At 36.2% G+C, this 22785-nt stretch overlaps 1 protein-coding gene across 1 annotated transcript; it reads right to left on the minus strand.

Annotated features, from left to right (window-relative positions):
• Window positions 1–1464: 1464 nt before the first annotated feature.
• On the minus strand, window positions 1465–19397 carry LOC129276754 (beta-1,4-galactosyltransferase 6-like). The gene is made up of 7 exons (XM_054913160.2): window positions 19278–19397; window positions 18243–18293; window positions 10703–10968; window positions 6407–6523; window positions 4875–5062; window positions 4184–4408; window positions 1465–3653 (listed from the first exon to the last, which is right to left on the minus strand). The coding sequence occupies exons 3-7, from the start codon at window positions 10895–10897 to the stop codon at window positions 3428–3430; spliced, it is 951 nt and encodes a 316-aa protein (XP_054769135.2). The 5' UTR covers window positions 10898–10968; window positions 18243–18293; window positions 19278–19397; the 3' UTR covers window positions 1465–3427.
• Window positions 19398–22785: the final 3388 nt, after the last annotated feature.

Here is a 22785-nt window from a genome sequence, read left to right on the forward strand (position 1 = left end):
ATGTGACTGAATGGATCAAGGCAAATAAACTCTCACTTAACTTACAAAAGACCAATTACATGTTATTTAGTAATAGAATAAATAGTTTGCCCGACAATCTCATTTTTGATAACACTGTCCTTGAAAATGTTTCTGAAACGAAATTCTTGGGTGTACTTATCGATAATAAATTATCATGGAAACCACACATCGACAATATATGCAAAACAATTTCAAGAAATATTGGAATTATCAACAAGCTCAAATTTTTTCTTCCATCTCGTACACTACTTACACTATATCACACCTTAATATTACCATACATTAATTACGGTATTTTGGCATGGGGTTGTGCAATTCAAACACAATTACATAGGATACTTTTTTTACAGAAAAAAGCACTTAGGATAATATTTCATACACATTTCAGATGTCACACAGATAAATTATTTTTTGAAAACAAAATCCTTAAAGTTAATGATATATATCTGTTCCAACTCGGCCAATTTATGTACAAACTAAATAAAGATGATCTCCCCGCAATTTTTTCAATTATGTTCTGCAAAAACTCCTCTGTACACGATTATCCTACAAGACAACGAAACTCTTATCACCTACCTCCAACCCGAACTTTACTTGCAAAAAATTCTTTTGTCTTTTCTGGTCCCGTATATTGGAATTCCTTGCCCAACGCCTTTAAGGAATCCCCAAGCATCACAATTTTTAAACATAACCTTAAAAAGATGCTTATTTGCCAATACTTTACACAAACAAGTCAATCTACCATATAACCAAAACCATATAAAAAAAAATCACTTTTTTTTTTTTAACTTCCCAGAATACAACTTGCCTGCCGAACTGTTTCCGCACCTGCCATGCTCCTCTTTGCCCCTTCAATTGTATCTGCACCCCCTCTCTCTCCCTACATTTGCCTCTCTGTTCCTCCCTCATAATCACAATTATTGTAACCATGTTGGTATTTTATTATTATTATAATTGTTATTACTGTTATCATTTATTCTAATTTGGTTCACTCTTTCGTTGTTACCTTCGGTATTTTGTATAGCCTCCTTTCAAACTGTCTTCCGTCTCTCCTTTATACTATAGTTTTGTAATATACGTATTGAAACTAAGTTACGGGGGCTTGCCTCCCATACAAGCTTCGCTTTTCTTGGCAAGCCCCTCCGTTCTGTTTTATATAGTTATTATAGTCAAAGTTACTTAGTTTGCATTAGTTCTCATTGTTTATACCTTATTTTGATAAATGTTGTACTTTAAATTTGACTATGTATTGTTTGATTTTGTTGTGCTTTATGAACGGAAAATGAATAAATCAAATCAAATCAAATCATGTGTATAATAATTGATTTGCACTTTGGCTAAATTAGATATAGGCCTATATTTAGCTCAAATTTGAATTTAAACGATGCCTTTAGTTTTAATTCTTTTTTCCACAAAAAACACTTGCATTTTATGAATTTTTTTGCCACAGTAGCGTTTCAATGTATACATTTAAATGCCCTCATTTTTGGACCCAGGTATGATTTATATTGCAATTTTTGCGAGGGGTTTTGCATTTTGTTTCCAAAGATGTTAAGGAAAATTCCATATTTTTCCTTTTCACCCGACAATGCTGACTGTGTGGGCTCAGTGTGATGAAAGAAATCTTACCCGCGCGTAAATACTTACTTTTAGAAAGTCAATAATTTAACGGTATATTCTTCAAAATAAAACAACATGCTAAAGGGCTAAAGCTTTATTGTTCTATTAAAAAATTAAATCTAAATCTAACTGAAGTTTGTCATATGCTGAAACCCGAAACGAAAAATTATCAAAAGAAATTGTGAAAGTGTAACTTTGGAAAATATATACCCCACTGGACTAGGCACACAGATACAAGGACACAACGATATTCAGATCAGTGACTAGAGATGGGGTGTTCAATAGTTTGCCTAAAATGCCGATATCGTGGACATAGAGGGCGCTCATGCAAAAACATCTTATCGGAGAGCCAGCCGGGGGGCGTCAAAAGAAAAGATAAAAGCGCACGCTTCCGTTTTCGCTGCAAAAGTGCACGATGGCGTCTTGAATGGCAAGAGCACTGACCCGTAGGTAAGAAAATGGACAATGTCACGCTCAGCGGTTTCGCCGTGGAATATAAAGGAAAAAACGCACACACACTTTTGACAACACGCCTTAGTGCAGCTCGCCGAAAGTTGCCCGTGGCATGCAGTAGAGAGTACCGTTTGGCTGAGCAGCGTTCTGCTCGCATCGCGCCGCACAGCTCGCGAATCGAGGTGGGGGGGGGGGGTCAAAAAAACGTATAGTTAACTTTTTCCCTAGGGAAAAAAATTGACTATGCGTGACGTCAGCAAGGAAAATGAACTATTTCATGGCAAACGCTTTTCGTAGTAAAACTATTTTTTTTCTCCTTGTGTACACTCTGAATACAACAATCTTAAGTAAGGGATATAATAATGTATAGGCCTTTATGAAACAAACAAACCTTAAAAGGCCATTGATATGCAGGCATACACTGTAAAAACGCTGTTTAAAATTTTAAGCACGTTGTTTAAGCCCGTCACTCTAACAACTACTGTTTAAACTTTTAAACAAATGTTTAGACTTTTTTAAAACAACTGTTTAAACTTTTTAAACAAGTTGTTTAAAGTTTTTAAACAAGTTGTTTAAAAAGTTTAAACAATTACAAAACAGTTTAAATAACCTGTTGTTATAGAGTGACAGGCTTAAACAACGTGCTATTTTTTTTACTGTGTAAGGGACCAAATTCACAAGACAGTCATAAATTACTTTTGGAGGATTTTAGTATATAGAGAATTAGCAAGTGAAAAGATTTTTACATAAAAAAGTCAGGCTGGTTCTTGCCCTATAGCTTTGGTACAAAGTTTTTTGTGGCTCAATTTACCCCAGAAGGTGGCTCAATTTACCCCATGGGTGGGGCAAGTTGAGCCATTTGACATCATTTGTTTCAAAGATGACAGTGCCTTTCAGTGTTAGAAATTTTCATGTAGGTAAAAATGATTCCCAAGAACTAAATTTTTATTTTTGCAAGGTACTTATTTCTACAAGATTATTAGTTGTATCAGTCCTAACATGCAAAAAGCAAAAAATTGCTCATCTTAACCGCCTTCCCCTACTTATGCAATTAACAGTACTTCCGTCTGTAATAGAAAATTGAAAACACATCTCCTCCTACTTTTTTTCCTCCACCTTCTTCTGCTTTTGTGTGAAATTCCCTTTTTACGCCTTCTCTTTGTCTATCCTAGCGAACGTTCATGACGTTTCATCTGACAAGTCTTGTTTTACCCGACAGTTACCATAGGTACTGGGCTTCTCATCCAATCAAAATCAAGGAAAGTTATCAGATCTGACAACTTGTCGGACGTAAAATGTTGATGAAAATGCTCCCCATGTCTTCCGGTCACAATCAAACCATTTCATTACCGTTCTGCTCGCTACCGTCATTTTGGTGATTTTGAGTGGCGTACGGCAAGGGGTCGCACTTGGTCCACTTTTCTTTCCAGGCCTGTTTGCGGATATCAACTGATATCTTAGTAAATAGAGGAGTCAATTCGATGTCGGGCTCTTGGTATGTTATGCTATTCAGACCATCGTCTTCAGTACGTTCGTAGCTGTATTCTAGAAGACATAACCTAAATGATAGTAAGATAGATAGTGAAAATGGTTATCAGTGCATCTAAAGTGTACGTACGTTTTCTTTGTTAAATACAAGTTATTAATCGTTACGCTGAACATGATAAGCAAATGTAATCTTTGCAACAAAAAATACAAAAATTACCAGAAAATGTTATTCACCTGAACAATGGTACATTTTCATCTAAAAGTCAATAGACACTCACCACATGGTTTTAATATCTTTTTGATAAAATGATCCGTGCATATATATACGTAGAAGGGATCTGAGTGATGAACGTTTTGCTTAAGAAGCGATTTGAACTTTCTCCAGCAAAAAGGACATGTGTGTTAAAATTCTAAACCATCAGCAGCAAACCTAATTCCAACTTTTATCAGAGAGTAAAAAAAGAAGAAAAAGGTGCAAGTTTAATCTTTACTTCTGAATAACTGCCTAAAAATTGTGGGAAGCGAAGGGGTACGTGAAGCAAAAAAAAATATAAAGAGGTTCCAACTTGGCAAACTGCCACCCCCCCCCCCCCCGACTTACAGTTCCGGTGATGCTGCCGCTATACTGTGATCATGGTGTATAGTATTGTAGTAACCGACCGACCCCTCCGGCCTTGATCGAAAATATCCTTTAGCAAGTACCCTCTTGTAGATATCATCGTCCTCTGCACCCCACCCCCAGTACATATTTGAGAAACCGTTCACGTGTCGCATCTGTGATGTGGTAAGACCTGTGACTCCGCCGAACAGGGAATCGTAGAGTAAACTGTTTGAAGAGGGAAACCAGACGGATATTAACGAAGATATCTTCGGATTAAAGGGTCAAGTCTTCGGAATGTATAGTGACAAAATCAACTCATTATGAGACTGGAAAAAATAATCACAATCGAAAATTTATTAGGTAATATCGTTTATATTCCTGTTCCACAAAGAATTATGGCTCATCGGTCATACATCGGAAGCAAAATGTATTTCTTCCGGTTACCCTCGAATAGTTATCACACTACCTCGCAATGAGACAGATTTTTTGCTGCGTCCGATCCGATCCCGAGATATGGAAAAAGCCTAACTAGCTTAAAATCACATGACAAATATATTTCACATTTTTCCTCCCCCATTTTTTTTCATATTCTTCTCCCCTTCTTTTCTTAGTCGTGGAACATGTGTGGGGCGGAGCCATTGGCCCCTCCCAAGCCCCGCCCACAGTACTCCAGCGTTGTTTGCAACCTTACCGGTAATCCCAGTAGTCATCGCCAGAGATGAAATGTCGTGGCATGGAATCGCATCCATAGTAGTTGTTTGTGTTGAGGGCCAGGTGGTCGACATCGTGGAATACATAGCAGTCGTATCGTGTTAGCTTCAAGGCTTCCAGGAACCCGACGTTGAGTAGCATTGCTCGGTTGAAACTCATGTTGTTATTCTGAATAAAGAATACGAAAAATAAAAAGGTTCAACCATACGTAACTCGATTTCTATAACCAATCAGAGCGCATTTGGGACTGGTACCCGTTGGCAAACTCTTACGGTAACGGGCACCCATGCATGATAGGCTAATCGTGAAGTTGAAATAAGAGGGTGAGTCAAAAGTGGGGTGGGGATCATGATTAACATGATGAATAAAACATACATTATTGCTAGGCTTTTGCTTCATGCAGTGGTATACCGTGAACTTTTTCTCCTTCTAAGCAATATATTTCGATAGTTTAATCAGACGTATTCCAGCGATCATAAACAGGGGTTGCAGAACTATGTTTGTGAGTGTGTGTGTGTGTGTGTGTGTGTGTGTGTGTGGGTGTAGGTATGTGTGTGTATATCGGGTTAGGGGTGAGTCAAAAGTGGGGGTGGGGCTGAACACCCCCCCCCCCAAAAAAAAGGGTAATTTTAAGCTTTTGTAGATGTTTATTGGCAGGATAAAAAAGGGGGACTTCACACAAGAGCTCATGCACGTGCACAAATGGAAGAATGACTTGTATTTAGTGCCCTGTTGCTTGTAGTAGTCATTATTTTCTTGGCGCAATATTCTTTAGTGGCTTTACCCTTATTAAACTGGGGGGTCAATTTGACCCCCCCCCCTCCTCGACAAATATCGTTACTACGCCGTTGCACAAAATTTTTTGACCGCGCTGCTCGCCGACTTTTTACTTTCAAGTCTTGCGCGTCTTTTGAGACCAAATTTGCGTCGCCCGGGTACGTGGTTCCAAAATTTTGCAACATCTTGTAAATGCATGTCAGACCTAAAATTGCTAAAAAAACGTGATTTCGTGTACAAAGTCAATGCAAATTGTGTTTTCAACCAAAAATCATAAATGTATAATTATTTTTACTTTTGTTGTTTTAAATGGATTTATTTTATGCTATTTATGATCGAAAAAGGTTCAATGACAAAGTTAATTTGAAAAAACAAAGGTTTGAAAAAACAAAGAAATACACAAGAATCTAAAAACAATAAAATACATAAGAAATTAATCATATTTTTGCAATTTTTGTAGATATTTGTTAGAAATGTAATAATTAATACTCCCACCAAAATTAGCATTCTACTAGCTATATAAACTGAGTTAAAGGCAAAAACATACACACAAAAAAACAAATTTAGGGCAAATTTCATACGCTTATTTGCGTAATTAATTGATTATAAAAAATCTGAGGGGGACCCCCCCCCAGTATATCCTGGTCTGAAATAGCCCAGTTAAGATAGGGTTAAGCTTGATTCGCTGTTGCCAGCGCCCGACACATCAAATGGTCATTTACCATGGTAACATACCTGTTCGACAACAAAAATGGAGAATTCTAGTTTCTGCAGCTGTAGGATTGGTATCATATGACGAAGGAATATGGCAAGATGGTCGATTCGATCTCGAAATGGAACCACCAATGCAACCTAAGAAAAAAAATGCATGAAAAGGACACTTTGAGTCATTAAAAACAAATTGTCGAAACTAAAACCGATTGGCCTATAAACTATGAGACGCCGAATGTACCAATATTATATAGAACAATTATTTGTTATATAATCATTATTTATTAAATAATAACTATTATTTATATATAATTTACATTTTATTTGTAAATAACTACTATTATATAAAATATCATTTCTAATTATTTATATATAATTCCAAGTAATACTTCATTATTTGTAAATAATAATAGTTCGACATTCCATTATTTATAAATAATGATTATTTGTTTTTCATTATTTATAAATAATGATTATTTTTTTTTCATTATTTATAAATAATGATTATTTGTTTTTCATTATTTATAAATAATTTGTTGAGTTTTCCATTATTTATAAATAATGATTATTTGTTAAATAATGAAAACGTCTACTTCATTATTTATAAATAATTTTTTCGAGTGCACCATTATTCTCATTATTTATAAATAATCATTATTTAATGTTCGAGTTTTCCATTATTTATAAATAAAGATTATTTGTTAAATAATGAAATATCTACTTCATTATTTATAAATAATAATTTTGTTTCAATATCCCATTATTTATAAATAATCATTATTTATAAACAATTTTTACAGTTTGCCATTATATACAAATAATCATTATTTATATACAAATAACCATTATTTATTAAATAATGCCATTATTTATTAAATAATGGAAAACTCGCTATAACATGCAAATGTGGGACCGCCCATGATATGAATATTCATGATGCGATTTCCTTTTTCGTGATTTTTCTTCACAAATTTTTGTCCATTTCCTCTTCATAATGACATTTCTTGAAGCAATTTTCTAGGGATATGGTCTGATTGTAATATTCTTCATTTTCTATATAACTTCGTCTTCGTAGAAATATCAAAAAGTGTAATTTTATACGATTTTTCCTACAGTTCACAATCCCCATAGGCGCGCGTGTATCGTAGGGACAACCGGTGAATCGATCGAAATACTACGTTGGTTGGTCCCCGGAAGTGGCGGGCAGAATTTAGCCCGAATCCTCGATGGAAGTCGATCAAGTGCATATGAGCTGAGAGAGTGAAATATCAGTGTACTTGTACAGGCCCTTCTACTTTTTATAAATATTTCTTGTTGCTTTTTTTGTTAAGTTAATTTTTCCTGGTGTAGAGATAAGTTTCAGTTCTGATAATGCACTTCAAATACATTTTGGAGTGTCTGTTTGAGGCGTTTGGGGCGATTTCATGCACCCTGGCCCCAAAATGCTCGCAACGACAATACGGGGGCATGATGACCCCTAAATTTTTAAAAACTTATTTTTCTATTGAAAATTATCACAAAATTCACCAAAAGTGTGCACGAAAGCCTTCGTATTTCACTTTTAAAACTCCAAAAAGTGCCCAAATGACAAGCTTGGTCGCTTCGCTGTGTCGCTTTCAACTTGAGAACGTTTACGCGTCTGCTTCCCCCCCCCCCCCTCCTCCGAAAGAAATTCTGTATACGGCCATGCTCTAAAGAGCCTGGCACATTGATTTATGTATACTTCATTTTCATTAATTTTATCTCATTATCATCATGGCCTTACGCAGAATTTTTCCGGGAGGGGGGGTGGGGGGAGCAGGACACGCGTAAACTTTCTCATAAAAATCTTGAAAAAGCGAAGCGACCAAGCTTGTCATTTGAGCTTGGTCGCGTCGCTGTCTCGCTTTCAAGATTTTTTTGAGAAACTTTACGCGCGTCCTAGCTGCTCCCCCCCCCCCCGGTAAAAATTCTGTGTAAGGCCATGATGATAATGTGATAAAAATAATGAAAATGAAAAGTACATATAAATCAATGTGCCATATGCTCTTTTGAGCATGGCCGTTCAAAGAATTTCTTTCGGGGGGTGGGGGCAGACGCGCGTAAACGTTCTCAAGTTGAAAGCGAGACAGCGAAGCGACCAAGCTTGTAATTGGGCTTGGTCCCGTGGCTGTCTCGCTTTCAAGATTTTTTTGAGAAAGTTTACGTGCGTCATGCTCCGGCCCCGGCCCCCCTGGAAAAAATTCTGCGTAAGGCCATGTTGATAATGAGATAAAAATAATGAAAATGAAAGTATACATAAATCAATGTGCCAGGCTCTTTAGAGCATGGCCGTATACAGAATTTCTTTCGGAGGAGGGGGGGGGGGGAGCATGCAGACGCGTAAACGTTCTCAAGTTGAAAGCGACACAGCGAAGCGACCAAGCTTGTCATTTGGGCACTTTTTGGAGTTTTAAAAGTGAAATACGAAGGCTTTCGTGCACACTTTTTGTGAATTTTGTGATAATTTTCAATAGAAAAATAAGTTTTTAAAAATTTAGGGGTCATCATGCCCCCGTGTTGTCGTTGCGAGCATTTTGGGGCCAGGGTGCATGAAATCGCCCCAAACGCCTCAAACAGACACTCCAAAATGTATTTGAAGTGCATTATTAGAACTGAAACTTATCTCTACACCAGGAAAAATTAACTTAACAAAAAAAGCAACAAGAAATATTTATAAAAAGTAGAAGGGCCTGTACAAGTACACTGATATTTCACTCTCTCAGCTCATATGCACTTGATCGACTTCCATCGAGGATTCGGGCTAAATTCTGCCCGCCACTTCCGGGGACCAACCAACGTAGTATTTCGATCGATTCACCGGTTGTCCCTACGATACACGCGCGCCTATGGGGATTGTGAACTGTAGGAAAAATCGTATAAAATTACACTTTTTGATATTTCTACGAAGACGAAGTTATATAGAAAATGAAGAATATTACAATCAGACCATATCCCTAGAAAATTGCTTCAAGAAATGTCATTATGAAGAGGAAATGGACAAAAATTTGTGAAGAAAAATCACGAAAAAGGAAATCGCATCATGAATATTCATATCATGGGCGGTCCCACATTTGCATGTTATAGCGAGTTTTCCATTATTTAATAAATAATGGCATTATTTAATAAATAATGGCATTATTTAATAAATAATGGTTATTTGTATATAAATAATGATTATTTGTATATAATGGCAAACTGTAAAAATTGTTTATAAATAATGATTATTTATAAATAATGGGATATTGAAACAAAATTATTATTTATAAATAATGAAGTAGATATTTCATTATTTAACAAATAATCTTTATTTATAAATAATGGAAAACTCGAACATTAAATAATGATTATTTATAAATAATGAGAATAATGGTGCACTCGAAAAAATTATTTATAAATAATGAAGTAGACGTTTTCATTATTTAACAAATAATCATTATTTATAAATAATGGAAAACTCAACAAATTATTTATAAATAATGAAAAACAAATAATCATTATTTATAAATAATGAAAAACAAATAATCATTATTTATAAATAATGAAAAACAAATAATCATTATTTATAAATAATGAAAAACAAATAATCATTATTTATAAATAATGAAAAACAAATAATCATTATTTATAAATAATGAAAAACAAATAATCATTATTTATAAATAATGGAATGTCGAACTATTATTATTTACAAATAATGAAGTATTACTTGGAATTATATATAAATAATTAGAAATGATATTTTATATAATAGTAGTTATTTACAAATAAAATGTAAATTATATATAAATAATAGTTATTATTTAATAAATAATGATTATATAACAAATAATTGTTCTATATAATATTGGTACATTCGGCGCCTCATAATAAACTGGGTATACAATAATTGAGTACATAGTGAGCCAATAAGTGCATAGGCAAATTTGTAAGTGATGACAAATCGTCATAAGCGATTCAGTAACAAATAAATCTTTTATTCATATATAACATTTTATATTTAATTATTCAATATCCATTACCCAATAATAAAACATAACTGCGATTATAATTATCTTATGCACAAATCATGAATGAAAGAGAAACAAATTAGCAATTTCTGAAAATTGAATGCAATTGTGGCGGACAAGTGGATAATCGAAAAGAACTTTGGTGGGTAGCCCTTGAACATGAAATGCATGAGAGATGGTTCAACTCAAAGTAATCAAGTTTGAAGTGGAGTTTCACGAAAGAATACACTGTGTAGCATGAACGACGAAGCATAAATGGAATGAAAATAAAAGGTTGATGGATCGAACTTACTTTCCATTTGGGATCACAATCGACGGGCTTCCAATGCCCCCCTGGTTGGTAAATGTACCCCTCCACGTCTATCATGAGCCCAAGGTCATGGAACACCTCATCAGCTGTCTGGTTCCTTTCCTTCAAGACGGCAGTCACGTTCATCTCCCTAAGAAGCTTGTTGCTAAGTCGGGACATCTTACCGACGGTTGACATGGTATCTCCAAAGGTCTGCCAGCACACCTCGTCTAACGTCACGAAAGAGACGTCGGGCCGGAGTCGAGCCGCTGGACAAAGAAATACGGTACGGGAATGCATGATTCATGGTCGAATTCAATTAAATTCAGCGCAGTTTGACTCAATCTAATTCATTTCGACAAGATGCGATTCAGTTCAATTAAATTCAGTTCAGTTCAATTCAACTCGATTCTATTCTATTCAATTTAGTTTAATTCACCTCAATTCAATCCATTTCAGCTCTATTCGATTCAGTTCAATTCAGTTAAGTCCAGTTCAACTCAATTCATTTCATTTCAATTCGATTCAATTCAGTTCAGATCAATTGGATTCGATTCAATTCATTCGGCTTAATTGATTCTCGTCTATCGTCACGAATGAAACGTGGGAAAGTAGTCGAGCCACTGGACCAAAAAAAGGTATGAGAAGAAATGATTGATTATAGAATTAAATCAAACTCAATTCAATTCAATCCAGTGCAATTTAATTCGATTCAATTGAAATTAATTGAATTGAATTCAGTTCAGTTCGATTCGGTTCAGTTTAGTTCATTTCATTCAATTCAATTAGGTTCAGTTCAATCTTATTCAGTTCATTTCATTTCAATTCAAGTATACGATTCAATTCGATTCCATTCAATTTTTTTTCAATTTGGATTAATTCAAATTCTCGATCATTAAACATAATGCAAAAAATATGGAATAAACAAAATTCAAATTTAATTCGTGACGTTCAATTCAATTCGGTTCAGTACAATTCAATTCATTTCATTTCAATTAAATTCAAACATTCGATTTTAATTTATTCAAACCAATCCATTTAAATCAAATCGATTCCATTCAATTCAATTCAATTCCATTCGAATTCATTTCAATTCGCGATCTTAAAACATAATACAAAACATAATTATGGCCTTGTAAAACCCGAAACATTCACATTACATAGAGAGGGTAATAAAATGAAACAAAATACTCTTTAAAAGGTAGGTTTAAAGCGTGATGATATACTTTACAAGCGAGAAATAATATGAAAAGCAGACAAAAGGTGACGACCATTTTCAGAGTTTTCACCTTTTATTTGCTTGTCAGAAATTCTAGGAGGAAATTTATAATCATTTTAGTTTAAAAACTTTTTCATGGTTCTAACATGTTTTGAGGAGCGAAATGTCGACACATTCTATTTCCATTGTATACCACTTTATCGACGAGAAACATTTTTTTCTTACAAAGTTAACCCTCCCTCCCCAACACACACATATAAAAAAAAAGTTGTACGGGCTTGCGATCCATGCAATTATAGGACCGATACATTCAGGTGAATCAAAATGTTTCATTAATAAGATGTTTTACAATGATCTATTATTATTTGTTAAGAGAATTGCGTCCACAATAACGAGCTTGGGTGAATATTTTTGTCTCAGGCAAGCTTAGGCGTCAGTGCAGAGGACTATCCTTTGCTCATGGGGGGTCCCTGACGCCCAAGCAGGCAAGCATGTTAATGAGGGGTTATCAATGAGTAATCCGCCCCTAAAAAAAATCGTAATTTGAATGATGATTCCAGCGAAATATAAGCCAATGTCAAATTTTTAACACTGCGGTGAATTCCAGTTAATACCACTTCACACCAACGTTACGTCCACGCAGTTCTCGCTACGTCAACGAAAAATTGCCATGACGCAATGGGAGCTGCTACAGCGTACTGAGAACGTAGCAAGAACTGCTATTGACGTGGCATAGTCTGCATGATCTCTGGAGACCCATTTCCACTACGTGGACTTTGAACATGTCCGAAGTCCATGTAGCAGGAGCGTCGTCTGAACAGTGCGTAGTTATGACGCAGCAAGGACCTCCTTAGGACCTAATAACATCTCCAACGTCGTAGCATAGACGTGGTGGAACGGAAAGAACGAACAACAACTCTGCCCATGTCTACTGCGTGGCCGCCAAGCACATTCAGTTGTCACTACGTCCTATACATCAGGTGAAGTTCCTGCTACGTTGTTGAAATTCCGAAGAAAACCCAGCACCCGGCGGCAGCTCCATTTGATTTTCTTTAAAAAAATGTGAAATTGTCAAGTGCATGCTACGTCCGCGCCAGGTTCTTTTGAAGTTCCAACTAGGTTTATTTTGCGCGAAAAAGCGGTCCATGTTGCGTCGAAGCGGTTCTGCTACGTTCTGACTACATCCAGCAGAGTGCTGTACTTGTTGTACCTTCGTCAGTGTGCGGACGTAGCGCCAACTTGGTGTGCGTGATAGCCGCGTAGTAGCAGTACAGTAGACATGGACAGAGTTGTTGCCACGATGTTCCCGTGTCCTCTACGTCTATGCTACGTCGTAGGAGTTGTTGGTAGGTCCTTACTGCATCATTACTACGTACTCTCAGACGGTGCTCCGCTACGTGGGCTTTGGACATGTTCAAATTCCATGTGGCGGAAAATTCGTCTCCGGAGATCATGCAGACCATGCTACGTCAACAACAGTTCTCTCTACGCTCTCAGTACGCTGTTGCAGTTCCCACTGTGTCATCGCCATTTTTCTTTGACGCGGCGAGAACTGCATGGACGTAGCGTTTGTGTAATGGGGTATCAGTTGGCACTACGTCCAAACCGACGAGACAAAGCAAGTCGCGCAATCTGCTGGCTGTAGTTATCCCGTTTCGACGCAGCATGGACCGGTTCTGTGCGTAGAATAATCTTAGTGGGCACACCACACACGCAGCATAAACTTTACAATAACGTCGCGCAGACGTAGCACGCTCGTGAAAATTTCACATCTTTCGAGAAAATCAAACAAAGTTGGCGCCACGTCCGAGGGTTTCTTCTGAACTTTAAGAACGTAGCGGGAACTTCATCTGGTGACTGGTGTAAAGGATGTATGAGTTTCACTCAAATTACGGTGCGAATTTTACGTGTGAAAGGCTTGACCTCCAAAACATCTTGTAGGGGCGGAGCTTACGTGTCCTTTCAAGCACTTCAGTAAAAATACAATTGTCATGCACTCATCTTGTCGATGCAGTGCTTTGATTGACAAGTCACCAAGGACACATACCGCCTTCGCCCGGGAATTCGAATTCAAATCACAGCGTGTGATTCAAAACATCGGACGAATTGCAATCATCAGTACAATGATGATTCAAGATTCACGTGCGAAAAGGCCCGTAGACTTCTTTCAGCTTACAAGAAACCCCTTTAACGTTTAAACTACCATGACTACGGGTTGTTTGAATTGTAGATATGGTTACAGAAAACAGTGTGCGTGCCGTCGTTAAGCCACGAATACAGTAATCGGGCATTAGACACCTAATTATGAGAAGAATTTAGATCTAAAATAGTCACATTTTAAATTAGCCATGTTAAAACTTAATTGATATTAGTTACTCGAATGCATTGACAATTTACTAACATCACCTAAGAACTCACCCCAAAAGATGAATAAATAACAACATTAAAAATAAATATAACATTTTCCGTTTAAAAAAATATAAAATGAGGGGTACATCAACATGGGGAAGATCTTGATTTTAATTAAATAAATACAATCTCTCGAGTCGGCAAATAGTGCCCAGCATCTTTGAATATTTGTATATATTTATATTTAATAAATCGAAAATGGCTACATATAACCCCTTAAACCTTGACTTATCTTGTTGACACGATGATGTTCATAAGTAGACATGGCAAGATAGAATATATCGCCATGTTGACATGGTCAATTTCTTTTAAAAAGGTGATGTCGACTTTCCGAGATACGCAATAGATAATGATAGCGTAATTCACACGACGTCATGTATCTACATAAAATTCAATTTGACTTGTTGACACAATAATATTATTAAGTCGACATGGCAAGATAAAAATTCATCGCCATGTCGATATGGTCAGTTTATTAAAAAAAATTATATCGTCATTACGAGATACGCAATAGATAGTGATAGCATTATTCACTATGACTTCATGTATCTTATTAAAAGTCAGTTTGACTTGTTGACACGATAATGTTAATAAGTCGGCATGGCAAGATAATGTAAATTACGATGTGGACATGGTAAGGCTATTAAGTCGACATCTGTCCCGACCCGACCCTCTTCTGCCTTTGACCGTACCTGCTCCCGGTATGGGCCTCTTCTTCTTTCTCCTTTTCTGCCGGGGCTAGACTCGATAAGCTCTGCTTTTTCTAGCCCCGGTCACATTATTTACCATTGTATTTCATTTTTGTTATATGTTTATCTCTTTTATATGTACATGGAACAATTGTTTCTTTCTTTTGAAATTTTCTGTAATATTATGTATGGTTTTTAAAGTGAAATAAATATAATTGAATTATTTTCAACACTATTCAACTTAGCAGGATAAAATATCTCGTCATGTCGTAAACTAGTTGGCACTTAAAACCTTCCATGATTACGGGCTACTGATATACACCAAGCAGTTGCATACATGATGCTGGCTCGCCATCCGAAATCAATTAAACATATCCGTATTCATGGCTCGAGAGAAAGAACCAAAAGACATGTTTTAAATCAGCATGATTAATGGTAAGATATATTGTAATCTGACATAAATTCCTAACCCAAAGCTCTATTTGATATGAATCCATAATCCATTCCAAAGCCAAGGGGGTAATCACGATATATATATCGCTCGCATCGGAAGGTGGCAGGCAGAACCAGGATTTTATAAAATGGGGCGGGGGCAAAAGCTTATTGGTTTTGTTTGGCAATATACTTTTTATCAAGCCTCTCCCTTAAAAAGAGATAATTTGTGGCAAAAGAAATCCATCAATCTTCACTTTTAAAAATGGGAAGAAAAATAAAGAGCAAAAATATATTTTCCCCATTTTCCACGAATCGTGAAAGTGGCCCTTGGGAAATGTGTTTTATCCCAACTGTCCAACATGTCCAAATGGTGCCTCTGGAGTTGGACTTCGCATGAACGTTGTGAAAGAAGAAATAAACGCACCAATCAAACTAAACCAAACGTTAACCAAACTTTTTATTAGATACGAAGCTTCGTCAACCACGCATCGATGGTTGCCCGAAGCTACTTCGAATTAACCCAAAAAATAATGCCCCCTTTTCGATATTAAAACAAGAAATTCATGTGAACTGAGAGGTGATTTAGCAAAAAACAGGAAAATTCAAAGTGACAACGCCTGTTTGAAGTTATTTTCAGGCCTAGACTTGGGTCATCAAAATGACAAACATGAATAGCACGCAGACATCCGCGGCCATCTAAAATTTCCTTCCACTGGTCTTTGCTAAAGGGCAAATAAAAGGGAAGTGATATATTACTTTGGATGACTATCATAGACGCTGCAGTTTTGCATTAAACGCTTAGGGGCTGGGATTAATATTGGATAAACGAATATTTCATAGCAAGTGAGTCCAAATTCTTTTTTATTATTATTGCCAAGAAGTAAAAAAAGTGATAAAGACAGGAAATATCCTAATCAAAGATGAACGTGAGAACGGGGATCATATCGACCCCCTCCCCCCAAAAAAAAATGTAAATGTATATAGGCCCTAAATCACATTTAAAAAAAATCCTAGATAAATGCATTAAATCATTGAACATTATTTTCATTGAATTTCCTGCTGGGTAATTATAAATTTTACCTTTATGTGGTTATATTCCGAATATCGAGTCGAGTTTTCCACTCCAATCAGTCTTACTCCCAAACACAGCCCTCTCAAATTTCTGCCCCATTATGCAACCGGGGGGGGGGGGGTAGTCCAATTTAGCATGCCCTGTTAATTTATTATGGCTTCTGCGAATATAATATTTTGATTAATAAATCTCCATCGGCAATTAGTCTTCCCCGGGACCTGATACTGCGATCTATATTATTGCTGTAATGTTCACATTCCTCGTGTTGCATAGTTTCCATAGTTCTGCCTATTCTCTCTCTCTCTCTCTCTCTATATATATATATATATATTCCTTTCCAGGTTACTTTTGATGTTTGACCTTTTTATTTATTTATCTTCAGTTTTATTTAATCAGGGTGGCCTAATCAGTTACACAAACTGCTGTCCTTGTGGGCCTTGAGATGAACAAAAAATCAATATGTAAAATATTTACAAAGAATATATCAATCAATTTGGCATATCCAGGTTGATATAATAGATAATAATAATAGGCATTTATATAGCGCCATCTATCTAGAAATATTCTATTCCGAGGCGCGTTGTTATTATTATTATTACCCCGGCTTTAGCTCGAGCTGCCTTTCAGCGCTCATGCATTCGAGGAATTAATCCTGCCGGGTACCCATTCACCTCACCTGGGTCGAGTGCAGCACAACGTGGATAAATTTCTTGCTGAAGGAAATTACGCCATGGCTGGGATTCGAACCCACGACCCTCTGTTTCAAAGTCAGAAGACTTATCCACTGGGCCACAACGCTCCAGATATCAATACAATCAAATAAAAGACAAGTTTGAATTACAAGGAAATGTAACTGTGTCTTGTACTGCCCCTAAAATAATTTAGGTGGAGAAGATACGAGGAAGTTCAGACAAAAGGAAAAAGTTAGGGCAATTGGAAACCGGAAAATAGGAAAAAGTTCAAAGTGACAGAACACTGGTCACAGAGTATTGTATAAGCTATTAAGAAGTAATTTGAGTAGAGATTTTAATGTTGTTTAATGTCGTGAAAATAGGCGCGGAATACTGAGAGCACTACCCCAATTAACCCCAAGTAGCCAAAAATATATTGTGATGAGAAGTTGAGCTGCGAAGTTGACCCCCCCCCCAAAAAAAAAGGGGGGGGTAGGGCCCCTTTACCTCTGACGACGTATGACTCCCAAAGCTGTTTTACCCCATTATGTCCATGCATCTGTATGCAACGTGGACGTAGTTTAATAGTGCGTATTTTTTTTTATATACTTTAGATCAGGTCTATCTGACAGACCACCACTACATTACATGGGGGGGGGGGGGGGTCAACGCAAAGGATTTTCTTTTGTTCCTATAGGGGGGGACATCGGGGACAAAACTCTGCGCTACATTATGCAGTGGCGAAATGAGCCCCCCCCCCCCCAACAAAAAAATGAGGGGGCTCGATATGGCGCATCGGCCAAAATTTATAAAAAGTTGCGAGCGAGCCAAAATTTCGACATTTTTATTCTGAAAATCAAAGTTTGTGATAGATTTTTACATAATGTTAAGAAAATGATTTCAAAATTTCATCCTTCTCTCTTCCCTTTTCTTTTTGTTCTCTTTGTATTTTTTCCTTGGTCGTGCCCCTCCTCCCCCATCAGTATGCCACTGACATTATGGAAAAAAAATATTTCAGTAGATTTGCAAATAAAGCCTTCGAACTTACCCGATGCATTACTAATAATTACTGGGTGGATGCAAGTAGGTAATGGAATAGCTGTCAATAAATTCGAACAAAGAGAGAAAGAATAGAATATTAGAATAATCAAAAGTTCCTTGAAATTCAACAATATTCTTTCTTAAATAATTATCAGGCTTACAATATCAAATGGGATGCACATGGTCATAAATGCTCTATTAAAACATATTGGAGTCTTTTAGCATCCACTTCGCTGACGCTTTCTTCAACGTTTAGAATCTATTGAAAGTACCGGTCAAATCACAATGGACAGATTAGAGGTCATTGTCGAATGATGGTGGACCGGGAAAACACATCTTAAGATTCGAACCGGACAAGAAAAAGTGTCAATACGTCGTTGATCCAGACGACACTGTTGTTTTGATTTTCTTTTGACAAAGACTGCTCCGTTACAAAAGGCTTTTGACAACAGATTATCTGCGTTATTAAAAGCGTCTGCAAAGTGATTGCAAAAATGCCCTATTATGATACATTATACAGTCAGTGTACTAGGAAAGTACTGTAGTATTACAAACACGAAGTGTTACCTTGGTAAGCTAATAGTATATAATTTGAAATAAGCTGAACTTAGTTAGGTCCTGACAAATGAACTGTAGTGCAAGAAGTCAATCTAATCACATGTGGTCTAAAAATCGTGATTGTGACAACATGGCATTATAAAATTGTAAATCTCATTTTGTAACCCCTCCCCCATGGCCCTACTTCAGCACCCCCTGAAAATTAGGTTGGTACAGGGGCGGATCAGGGGTGGATACATTTTCATGAGGGGGGGGGGGGGTCTTCACTTTCAAAAAGGGGGCACACTTCTGTTTTAACGGCATTTTTACATTACAAATTTTTAATTGTGCCTCTCAAAGGGGGGAGGCGGGCCGGCTTTGCCCCCCTGGATCCCCCAATGGGTTGGTATATAACTATGCTATAAAAGATTTTACCCAAATCGCCTTCATTTATAACGTATATATGATATTAATTCACTGAAAAATAGTGATGTCAGTTACTTACTTCTTTTTAGATGCGATGAGTTCTTCTGGTAGGATGATATTTGACCACGTATACTCTTGAGTACAGAATAATTCCCATTTGTAAAGATCGAGAATGCTGATTTCTTCGGACCATCGTTACTGACTGAATAATGGGGACATAATTATGATAATTATAACTAGAATATATAACTAGATTTTAATTCATCAAGCGGACGAATTAGGTGGTCTGTCGTAGAAAGGTAATTATTAGTAGATAAACATACATAATTATTTTAACAAATGAGTAGATATAAGATTGAAAGATAAATAGACAGTCATATAGACATATATATTTAAACAGATACACATAAGAAAGGTAGATAGATAGATGGAGAGATAAATGATAAGGTAGTAAATTATATCTTGATATATAGATAGACAGATAGATCGATAGATAGATATAGATATATATATATATAAACATATAAATACGTATTAGATAGATAGAAATTAGATAGATAGATAGATAGATAGATAGATAGATAGATAGATAGATAGATAGATAGATAGATAGATAGATAGATAGATAGATAGATAGATAAATAGATAGATAGATATATAATGATTGATGACAAAAATTACGATGATGATGAGGATGATGATAATAATGATTGATGACAAATAAGATGATAACGGTGATTATGATATTATATATACACAGATGGACAGACAGAAAATATATCGATATATTTATTGATAAATAAACATATATAATAACATATTAAACAGATTTAATAGATAGATAGATATTAGATAGACAGACAAATAAACAATTATTTAAACAGATCAATAGACATTAGATTGAAAGATAAAAAGATAGACATACATATTTAAACAGATAGATGGAAAGTAGGATAGATAGATAGATGGATTGGATGATATATAAAATAAAGGTAGATAGATTGATAGGAGGTAAATAGATAAACATACAAAACTAGAATTTAATTCGTCATGCGGACGAATTAGGTGGTCTGTCCTTATTCTCGGCATCATGATCACTATCACCATGTTCATGTAGATCAATATGATCATCATGATGACAACGGAATGTTCATTATCAGAAGCGGATCTAGAGGGGGGGGGTTAGGGGGGTTGCAACCCCCCCCCCCAAAAAAAAAAAAAAAAAATCCGGGGACCATTTTTTTAAATCTTATCTTTTTTTTTAAACTTGTAATTTTATTTTATTCTATTTTATGCAAGAAAACGCCATTTTCACACACAGATTTTCAAAAATTTTCCCTACTGTGGGAGGGGGGACACCGGACACCCCCCTCCCACACCCTCCCCCCTCGCTCGCTCCGCTCGCTTGGACTCGGTCGCTACGCTCCCTCGCATACCACCCCAACCCCCCCCTTTATAAAAAGCTGGAACCGCCCCTGATTATGGATAGAATAGTTGTGAAAGACGGGAGATGAGGGGAGATGATAAAGCACTGTGAAAAATGTCTCATTAATATATGACAATTGAAGTATGAAAAAAGTATAATCTGTTTTATCTTGCTAAATTTTAACTTTTATACCTTTTAATTATCATAAAGGATCATGTACGAGGTGGTAAAAAGAAAAAAAAGGAAAAAATCATCTTGTTCACCCCAGGACTCGAACCTGCGCCCCCGAGGACGCTAGTCAAGTGCGTTATCCATTGAGCCACGATATTCCCCATAGGAATTATATGTTCCCATAGAGATTACACGTAAGGAAATTTGAGAATTACAAATCCAATTTTGCAAGCGAAAAGTGGGCATGATCTCGGCATCTGATGAAATGAGAAATGAAGGCAATATTTCTGAAAGCTAAGAATCTCAGCTACAACATACTAAAAGCTCAGGGATAACTAACAAAAAATAGAGATATAGCTCACGAAATAGAGGAATGTAGAATCTAGTTTTGAGAAAAAGTCATGTCCCATAGAGATTACACGCAAAATGAGGAAAAATGACATGCCTCTTTTCATCGCTGTTTTACGCCATGATACGTTTTTCAAAATGAAAATTCATGATTATTTAGGAGAAAGAGTACATTCTAAACTACAACATATCGAAATCTGGGCGAAAAACGATCAATATTTACGGAGTTATGATCAAATTTGCATAAATTTGATGACGTCATTTTTGAAAAAAATGAAATTTTCATTTTAGGCGCAATTTTGATGACGTCATGATCAAATTGAGGGACAATGGTGACATGAAATCAAATCTACACAACTCATACTCTATCGATATATGACAAAAAAATTGGGGTCATTGGACTATTTAAAGAGCTACAGTGAATTTCAATAGACATGTTTTTGCCCATATATGGCCTGTAGTGAGAGCTCGCGCGCACACGTGCTGCAAACTTTAACGGGTGTTAATTTCGTTATTAATGGTCGTAGAAGGTTGATCAAGGTATCAAATTGCTCAGAATTATATCATCAATGCAATGATATATTAAAAAACTGTGTTTCTGCGTTGCGTTATGGCGTTACGCGCGGAAACGCGCGCGCATACGTGCGAGCGCGCAAATTTTTGAAATGCTTAAACTGACTTAAAACGTACCCAAAATTTTTTAAAAGGCCATTTGGATAATTTTTTGGCTTTGACGCGCGCGTACGCGCGCGTCATGACCTTTACATGACCTTTGATTACATTGACAGATGACTTTTAACCTAAGGTTTATGTGATGTAAATATGGTTGATTATTGATGATCCGTTATGTTGATATGATCAAATTGAGAAATTTACAAATTGGCGCGTAGATGACGTCATCGTAATCAGATGACCTTGAAAAGCTTAGTATGCCGTCTCTATGATAGATTCTATATATGACAGAAAAATCAGCCAAATTGATCTGCCAATTTGGAGAAAAGTTGGCGACAAACATAGGTGCTAAAAATAAATGATAAAGAAATATAAAAGGAAATTCTGACGAAATTATGAGGTGATCTGTCATAGACAGTCCACCTAACTAGAATTTAATTCGTCATGCGGATGAATTAGGTGGTCTGTCCTTATTCTCGGCATCATGATCACTATCACCATGTTCATGTAGATCAATATGATCATCATGATGACAACGGAATGTTCATTATAGATAGAATAGTTGTGAAAGACGGGAGATGAGGGGAGATGATAAAGCACTGTGAAAAAGGTCTCATTAATATATGACAATTGAAGTATGAAAAAAGTATAATCTGTTTTATCTTGCTAAATTTTAACTTTTATACCTTTTAATTGTCATAAAGGATCATGTACGAGGTGGTAAAAAGAAAAAAAAAGGAAAAAAATCATATTGTTCACCCCAAGACTCGAACCTGCGCCCCCGAGGACGCTAGTCAAGTGCGTTATCCATTGAGCCACGATATTCCCCAATAGGAATTATATGTTCCCATAGAGATTACACGTAAGGAATTATATTACAAATATTACAAATATTACAAATATTACAAATCAAATTTTGTAAGCGAAAAACGGGCATGATCTCGGCATCTGATCGAGAAATGAAGGCAAT

This window comes from Lytechinus pictus, chromosome 14 (assembly GCF_037042905.1).
Source record: "Lytechinus pictus isolate F3 Inbred chromosome 14, Lp3.0, whole genome shotgun sequence".
NCBI classification, from domain to species: Eukaryota; Metazoa; Echinodermata; class Echinoidea; order Temnopleuroida; family Toxopneustidae; genus Lytechinus; species Lytechinus pictus.